Here is a 9,478-nt window from a genome sequence, read left to right as displayed (position 1 = left end):
TTTATTCTATTATGTATAGCATTTTATTCTATTTTATATAGATAACTGGACCTTTTCATCTGAAATCATTGTCCAGCTTTAAGAGGGTTTTTTTGGACATCATGGACTGCTTTTTACTTATTCTTCACACAAGATTTCTCCTAGTCAGTTCTCCAAGTCATTATTCCTTTTAACCAAATGACAAATTACATTCTCTGACTGTCTCTTTAGGGTCATGAGATGTGGCTATATATATATATATATAGGAGGATGCAACCCATAACGGCAATGCTCAGTGGCTAGAGGATCTGAGGGCAGACCACAGCGACCTCCCTGAACAGGGTCCAGTAACCATCACAGTGGCAGATATCCAAGAAAGGGTCTCCAGTATGAAGAGTTGGACAGCACCAGGGCCCGACATGGTTCATGCCTACTGGCTGAAGAAGCTGACTGCACTCCACGAGCGTCTGGCAGCACAAATGAACCAGCTGCTAGTTAACGAGAGACACCCGGAATGGCTAACTGAAGGCCGGACGGTCCTGATCCCCAAGGACCCCAAGAAGGGACCGGTCCCCTCCAACTACCGACCAATAACCTGCCTCAGTACTACATGGAAGCTCCTGTCAGGCATCATATCGGCTAAGATGAACAGGCACATGGGTCAATACATGAGCGGGACACAGAAAGGAATTGGCAAGAATACCAGAGGCACAAAACACCAGCTACTGGTAGACAGAACAATCAGCCGAGACTGCAAGACCAGACTGACCAACCTGTGCACTGCCTGGATTGATTACAAGAAGGCCTATGACTCAATGCCCCACAGCTGGATACTGGAATGCCTAGAATTGTACAAGATCAATGGGACCCTAAGAGCCTTCATCAGGAACTCAATGGGGATGTGGCGTACAACACTAGAGGCCAACTCCAAGCCCATAGCACAAGTCACCATCAAGTGCGGGATCTACCAAGGAGATGCTCTGTCCCCACTGCTGTTCTGCATAGGCCTGAACCCCCTCAGTGAGATCATTAACAAGACTGGCTACGGATACCGACTACGGAACGGAGCAGTTGTCAGCCACCTCCTGTACATGGATGACATCAAGCTGTATGCCAAGAGTGAACGAGACATCGATTCACTGATCCACACTACCAGGCTATACAGCAATGACATTGGAATGTCGTTCGGACTGGAGAAGTGTAGCCGGATGGTAACAAAGACAGGGAAGGTAGTCAGAACTGAGGGGATTGAACTACCAGAAGGCAACATTGCAGACATAGAGGACAGTTACAAGTACTTGGGGATCCCGCAGGCGAATGGGAACCATGAAGAGGCCGCTAGAAAAGCTGCAACCACCAAGTACCTGCAGAGGGTCAGGCAAGTCCTGAGGAGTCAGCTGAATGGTAAGAACAAGATCCGGGCCATCAACACGTACGCCCTACCCGTGATCAGGTACCCTGCTGGGGTAATAGGCTGGCCAAAGGAGGAGATAGAAGCCACTGACATAAAGACAAGAAAGCTCCTTACCATGCATGGAGGGTTTCACCCCAAGTCCAGCACCCTGAGGCTGTACGCTAAGCGGAAGGAAGGGGGCCGGGGACTGGTGAGTGTCAGCACCACAGTCCAGGATGAGACAACGAACATCCAAGAATACATTGGGAAGATGGCCCCAACTGACCGAGTGCTCAGTGAATACCTCAGGCAGCAGAAACCCAAGAAAGAGGAGGGAGACGAGGAACCATCATGGAAGGACAGGCCCCTGCACGGTATGTACCACCGGCAGATAGAGGAGGTGGCTGATATCCAGAAATCCTACCAGTGGCTGGACAAAGCTGGACTGAAAGACAGCACAGAGGCACTAATCATGGCAGCACAAGAACAAGCTCTGAGCACAAGATCCATAGAGGCTGGGGTCTATCACACCAGGCAAGACCCCAGGTGCAGGCTGTGTAAAGATGCCCCAGAAACAATCCAGCACATAACAGCAGGGTGCAAGATGCTAGCAGGCAAGGCATACATGGAACGCCATAACCAAGTGGCCGGCATAGTGTACAGGAACATCTGTGCCGAGTATAACCTGGAAGTCCCGAGGTCAAAATGGGAGATGCCCCCAAGGGTGGTGGAGAATGACCGAGCTAAGATCCTGTGGGACTTCCAGATACAGACGGACAAAATGGTGGTGGCTAACCAACCGGACATAGTGGTGGTAGACAAACAGAAGAAGACGGCCGTAGTGATCGATGTAGCGGTTCCGAATGACAGCAATATCAGGAAGAAGGAACACGAGAAGCTGGAGAAATACCAAGGGCTCAGAGAAGAGCTCGAGAGGATGTGGAGGGTGAAGGTAACGGTGGTCCCCGTGGTAATCGGAGCACTAGGTGCGGTGACTCCCAAGCTAGGCGAGTGGCTCCAGCAGATCCCGGGAATAACATCGGAGATCTCTGTCCAGAAGAGCGCAGCCCTGGGAACAGCTAAGATACTGCACAGGACCCTCAAGCTCCCAGGCCTCTGGTAGAGGACCCGAGCTTGAAGGATAAACCGCCCGCAGGGGCGTGCTGGGTGTTTTTATATATATATATATATATATATATATATATATATATATATATATATATATATATATATATATATATATATATATATATATATATATATATATAGAGAGAGAGAGAGAGAGAGAGAGAGAGAGAGATACTTTCCCACAAACTGTATCTGCAGGTCATGTATTTGATAGAACCTCTTCAGGAACTTATTCTTTCATTGTGCTGTTTTTACATATGCAGCCTGCAGCAGCAGGTGGAGTATTTCCATTTAACTTGTAGCAGTGGATGAACTGCTTCACACAAGAGACAGAGACTCCTTGTTTTCCTTCAATTTAAGTTAATTAAATTCCCCAAACCACAACAGACATATGGGTAAAGTTCATGAATGTACAGCTTAAATATAATACAGATGTACGAGTGTAATGCTGCAAGGTTTATGTGGATATAAACAAAGAGGAATTATGTGTACTTAGTGCATTTGTCGTTACACAAACCCTATACAACATGTTACATTACATAGACAGAGCTGAGTCAACAACAAGCATATGGCTGTTTGGACAGTTAAAATTGTCTAAGCTGTGATATATTAGATTATTTTATGTGGGAAATGAAACAGCAGCTCATCTCATGACCCACTAAGACTCATGAACACAACAGCCTGATGACACACAGATAAAAGAGCTTTTCTCACAGTCATAGCACCAGACAGAGGTGGAGGAAACATGAGTCACAAGAAATAAGAGTCCCTCTGAATGCAAATGTACTTAAATAACACAAGGCAAAAAGACGTTCTGCCGAAAAGTGGTTACGAAGTTCAGAAACATCGTATTCACTGCTATAAACCAGTAGTCCAAACACACCTGGAGAAATATGAGACGTACCTGTGTGTTTTTTAATTTCCATGTCAGATCCTGAACTCATCAGGAAGACAAAGAAACAGAGACTAAGCTGCTTCTAAACTGTAAGAAGCTTGAAACCTAAACCTGAATGTTTCAAAGGATATCCTGAGTGGGCTGATATCAGATGAAACCGTCATGTACACTAGCATATTCTGACTGTTTGCTAAAACAGTGAAAACATGTACCTGCTAGACAGGAATATTTGCCTTAAGGTCAGGCTGAATTTGAACAGTTGTTCATACAAATATATCACAGTAAAGCATATGTCGTACACGTTTTCTGCTGCTCAGATGCACATCCACTACTAATTAATTTTTAATTATTTTTTTTTTTTGGGGGGGGGGGGGGGGGGGGGGGGGGGGGGAGAAAAACTCCAGTAAAGCATTTACTGCACGGAAGCTGGCTCTGTCATCTCATAAACCAAAGGGGAATTTTTCATGTCATGCAGAAAACAATTACTTCAAATTATTGCTGCTGAAGGTGGTTCTTCATGCACCAAAACCATTTCATTTTTTAACTCATTGTGGACAACTTGTGCAGTCCTGTTCAAAAGAGCTTGGCACAGTAAGTCTGAATCATTATAAGAGGACTAGAAACCCCACTTGTCAAATGCTATAAAACTACATGCTCACTTTGTTATAATAAACACATTTCTAATCATCATTTTAACAAATTTTTTGAAGGCAGCTCAGTGTTTGGTTCCCACGGGCACACACAGCCTATATTGTAACCACGCACAGATACATTTGCTGTCACAATTTTTTGCAGGACTTCAGCTGGAATTTTGGGAGGGAGGGAGGAAGAGTGAGGGAGTAAGGGGAGGTGGGACTGAGGAGGAGGGGAGGTGGATGGAGGTCTGGCTCTGTCATCTCATAAACCAAAGGGGAATTTTTCCCCCCTCACTCTTCTCCAGCAACAAAGACCAGGATGGAAAAGTCATTGTGCATGCTGCCTGCAGTGCTTTTTCTGGGACTTTTGACACACAGTGCTGCAGCACTGATAAACACCCCAGCACCGACTAAGAGTTATGCATTAATCAACTACACAACAACAACAAGGCCAACTCTGAATTGGACCGAGGCTGTGAAGGGCGAGAGCAGGGACGGAACGACTCCAGCAACAGCAGAGCCAGACATTTTCACCACCACTGTCAGAGACAAACAGCTGGACACCACGGACACCAGCAAAGAAAGAAACAAGAAAGAGAAAGACCCAAGAGACCGCAAGACTGAAGATGACAAATCGAAACTGGGTAGGAAAAAAATTACCCATTTAGTCTGATTTTTGCATGAAGCTGTGTTATGAGCTCCAGTATTAACTCCATATTAATTAAAGAGGCAATTAAATTGTGATACCTACCTTTTTAAAACCTTTAACACAAATCAAGCTGTAAAAGTAGATGGAGATAATTATTGCTATTATTATATTATATTTACAATCATAGAAGGTCAAAAAAATCCCAGTAAAGTTAGTTTGAAGTTTAGTTTTAGCTTAGCTTAGCTTTTAAAAATCTCTTCTCAGTCAGTCACTTAAAGGAATATGTATTTCAGCTATACACAGCTGTATAACACTGTTTAGCATTTGTTACTGCTTGTAATACTTGCTGTTGCTCATTATGTTGGATTTAGCTGTTTTGACCTGCTTGTGACTGATGTGAATGTTATTAGTTGTTCCCTAAACCACAGAATCCCCTGCAGCTGTAGCTCTCACCTCCCTGATCTGCTGAACATTTGACTTTTCTGCACTTTGTCTCAAATTACATCCAAAGCCTCCACTATTTCCAATATCTGCAGCTTCCTCTACTCCCCGAAACAAGCAGAGCAGGGGGAGGAGGAGGTGAGGGGCCTCCAAACTTCCACAGAACTGGCCCAAGATGATCAGAGATATTTCACATAACAGCTTGGAGCTCGTTTTACATCTGGCATTTGTTTGCTTACTCAGACAAACCACAAAGAGAGAGAAAGGTTAACCCTTCCGCTGTCAATCTCAGAGCTGCTTCTGCAGAGGATCAACATGTGGAGACAGAAACCCAGAGAAGATCTTATCGCGTGATGATTCACTTTTGTTTTCCGCGCAGACTGTCCTCCCCTCGGCCTGGAGTCCCTGCGAGTTGATGACAGCCAGATTCAAGCTTCGTCCTACCAGCGGTCGGGGCTGGGTCCTCACAGGGGGAGGCTGAATATCCAGGTCAGTGGGTCAGAGGCTATTACAGACACTCATCTCTCAGCATTTTGGAAAGCATTGTTAAATTTGATTAACATAAACAAACTGCACACATTTTTTTTAAAAACTTGGCCCCTTTGAAAATCAAATAAAGAAATACAACCTAAAATTACCTTTATTAGTTAATTTAGATTGACTGCTGCTTCAAAGACATGAATTTGAATGGATTAAATTTGATGAATCAAGCAGAACCAACTGAATACTATTTTGTTATGTTTCAAATGTTGTGTGTGTGTGAATCTCCAGTTTCTATGCAAAGCGTATTAAAAACAGTTAAAAAAAAAAATTCTTCTGTCAACGTGCAAAATCTACAGATGTTTAATTTATCACCATAGTGAAGAGAAACGTCACCATAAAGGTCCAGGAAAAACTACAGTTACTTTTTGTCACGGTTAGAATTACTTTACTTGAGACTCAGATTAATGTGGAATAAAGGATTTGGTCCAAAATGACAAGAAAGTCCACTGGGATGTTGTAATACATTATTAAATGTCTGGTGCTTTGAAGTTGTTTTTTTTTTTTTTTTTTTTGGGGGGGGGGGGGGGGGGGGGGGGTTCTATTCAATTAACTAGAAATTTATTCTCGCTTTGTTAGGTTCTCTTGTTCAACTGTTTGTTAATGCAAATATCTCATTAACCTATAATATGGCAGCGTCTGAGTGCATTTAGGATGCACAGATGGTCAAGATGGCCTGATGAAGTTCAAACTGAACATCAAAATGGGGAAGAAAGGTGATATAAGTGACTTTGAATGTGACATAGTTATTGGTGCCAAATGGTCTGTGCATTTCAGAAACTGCTGATGTACTGGGATTTACCCACACAAGCACCTATCGGGTTTACACAGGATGGTCTGAAAAACATCAGAAAATATCCAGTGAGCTTCAGTTATCTGGGAGAAAATGCTTTGTTGGTGTCAGAGGTCAGAGGAGACTAGCCAGACTGCTTTGAGCTGATAGGAAGGCAGCCGTAACTCAAATAATCTTTCAGAATAGCATCTCTGAATGCACAACAAGTCGAGCCTTGAAGCTACAGCAGCAGAAGACCCACTAGATGCAAATGCTATTGGCTAAGAACAGGAAACTAAGGCCACAATTCACCAAAATTAGAAAACAGAAATTTGGAAAGACACTGCTTCATTTAAAAAGTCTTGAACATTCTTTCTTGAACATAAAAATGAGTTCACTGTACTCAAATACTCTACGTAATCACCAGAGCCCTACTCAACAGAGCACCTTTGTCAGTGGCTGACAAATCTGCAGCCACTGTGTGTGCTGCCATCATGTCAATGTGGAGCAAAATCTTAGAGACATGTTTCTAGTACCTTGATAAATCGGTGAGGAAATAATGTATTTCTGTAATAAAGTGGCAAGTAAAGTAAGTGTGTATTTCTATTAAAAGTAGAGAAGCTGAGTTGGTTCAGCCAAAATCAATCCACCATTTCGTTGTACATGTACAATAACAATAAAGGGCTATTCTATTCTATTCTATTCTATTCTATTCTATTCTATAATCAGATATCTCGACTAATTTGATCTCATAATGGGATTAGCCATTCCTTTCAAGTTGTCATATTTAACTTAAATACTTATTTCTAGTGTTTATTACAGGAACTATAAATTATAAAGTATCCACCCTTTAACTTAGCAGGCTCATTAGCCAATAAAATAAAATCGATTCATTGTTTCTTCCAAGAAAAAAATGTACAAAAATTAAATAAAATAATCTGATGAATGCAGAGCCAGAGGTGTTTATCGCTGCAGCCGTCCACTCCTCTTGTTCTGCGGTCCAAAATCTTGAGTCTGGAGTCTGAAAGTAATTATTTCAAAATTAGGTCAGCACTCTTATGCAATGCTTTACAAGAAGGCCAAACCTCAAGTTTTCAGGGAGTGTTTCTTGGATTCTTTGAGACGTGCGTTTTTCTTTTTTTTCCAAGTCTGGCATTGAGGATGGAGATCTGTATGATGGAGCTTGGTGTGCCGAGTATAAGGACCGGCACCAGTGGCTCGAGGTGGATGCCCTTCATCTCACTCTGTTTATTGGAGTCATTCTGCAAGGGCGAAACTCCATCTGGAGGTCAGGTAGTATCAGGATTAAAGCTGAAAATCAAAATAATTTGTTAGCATTATGGACATTAGCTCTTCATTGAACATACTGTCTAAAGCAAAGATGGAGTGCTGTGGTATTCTTTGGCTGCCCGCTGCAATGAGCTCACTGAAAAAAATATATGTTTGTTTTCCTTTTTGGTCTATGTCATAGTTGGGACTGGGTCGAAACCTACAAAGTTCAGCTGAGTAATGACTCTGTAACCTGGCATACCTCCATGAACGGGACGCAGGAAGCGGTGAGAACTACTTCTTCTATTCTGCGATTTAAGGAACATAGATGGAAAACAGATTTTGAAGTTTCTCTGCCAAAGTGAAATATAGACTGTAAACCAAAACCTTAAGTATTGGTGCAGATTAGAGAGGACTCAGAGTGAAACAAATACAGTACGGCAAAAACTGAAATTCGGGGGTGGCCTTTAACTCATTATAACACACTATATAAACAAACTAAAGTACATAATTGATCAATGTTCCAGCATGCAGTGTGTACAAAGAAATTTAAGGTTTGACTGAAAACTGCAGTTCAAACTCTTTTTTTGCCTGACGTCGCATATTTTGGAAAGTCCAAGCTCTTTCCAAGGAAATGAAGGCAAGACAAAAGTTTTCCACTTCATTTTAAAGCCATTGCTAACTCTGCCAAGAAGGTCATGTTTTCAGCTATATTTGTGTTGTAATCATTAGCACAGTGGGCCGAGCAGGCAAACCATCTGCCAAAAGGCAACTGCAGAATCAAACTCAGGCCCACTTCCTGCATGTTCTTCCTCCACTGTCCTGTCACCCCACGATTCAAGAGCTTGTAGCACCTATTTTAGCAGCAACGACTTGAATTGTTTTGTCTACAACTTTATCAGTCTCTCACATCGTTGTGGAGGAATTTTGGCGCACTAGTCTTTATAATCTTGTTGCAGTTCACTGAAGTTTGCCTTCTTAAGCTCTGGACTTTCACTGTTGCATTGCAACACCATCTTTTTCAGCTATTCTTTTGTAGATTTGCTGTGATTTTCTTGGGGTCATTTTCCTTTTGCATGACCCAATTTCAGCCAAGTTTTAGCTGTCCAACAGATGGACTCACATTTGTCTCTACAATACTTTGGTATACAGAGGAATCCGTGGTCGACTCAATGAGTGTAAGGTACCCAGGTCTCGTGGCTGCATAACAAGCCCAAATTATAACCACCGCACCACCGTGCTTGACAATGAGGTGTTTGTGCCGATACGCTGTGTTTAGTTTTCTCCAAACGTAGCACTGTGCATTTTGGCCAAACATCCCATCTCTTCAAAGGACATTGTTCCAGATGCCTTGTGGTTGTTCTGAGGCAATTTTGCACACATAAGCTGTGGTGGCATGTTATTTTTAGAATTAAGTTCTTTGGAAATGGCCTAATAAACATCGTAAATAAAACCTGATAAGGCCAGATTACTATTATGTTATCCTTATATACAAAACCTTAGGGTCTGCTATCTTTTTTCCATGACTCCACAAACTTATATGAACTCACATTGAATTGTGCAGCTATTTGAAGGAAACCAGAATCCTGAGACGCCGGTTCTTGGGCTCCTTCCTGTTCCCACCGTTGCCCGTTTCATCCGCATCAACCCACAGACCTGGTACTCCAACGGGACCGTCTGCCTCAGGGCTGAAATACTTGGCTGCCGTGTTCACGGTAGGAAAAAAAAACAGTAGTCGAGAGGGACACAGCATTTACTGTGGATGTTCAAATGCATT

At 42.7% G+C, this 9,478-nt stretch overlaps 1 protein-coding gene across 1 annotated transcript in view; it reads left to right on the top strand.

Moving 5' to 3' along the window:
- The first annotated feature begins 4,302 nt into the window (after positions 1-4,302).
- cpxm1a (carboxypeptidase X (M14 family), member 1a) overlaps positions 4,303-9,478 on the top strand; it is a 13,034-nt gene continuing 7,858 nt past the window's right edge. The window contains 5 exon segments of the mRNA XM_080871675.1: positions 4,303-4,674; positions 5,500-5,609; positions 7,581-7,720; positions 7,904-7,988; positions 9,266-9,416. Of these exon segments, the coding sequence (XP_080727801.1) occupies positions 4,350-4,674; positions 5,500-5,609; positions 7,581-7,720; positions 7,904-7,988; positions 9,266-9,416 (811 nt within the window). The 5' untranslated portion in view covers positions 4,303-4,349.

The sequence above is a fragment of the Rhamphochromis sp. 'chilingali' genome, assembly GCF_963969265.1.
Source record: "Rhamphochromis sp. 'chilingali' genome assembly, chromosome: 21".
NCBI classification, from domain to species: domain Eukaryota; kingdom Metazoa; phylum Chordata; class Actinopteri; order Cichliformes; family Cichlidae; genus Rhamphochromis; species Rhamphochromis sp. 'chilingali'.
The sequence above is the reverse complement of the archived record's forward strand: the minus strand, read 5'-3'. Positions and strand labels throughout refer to the sequence as shown.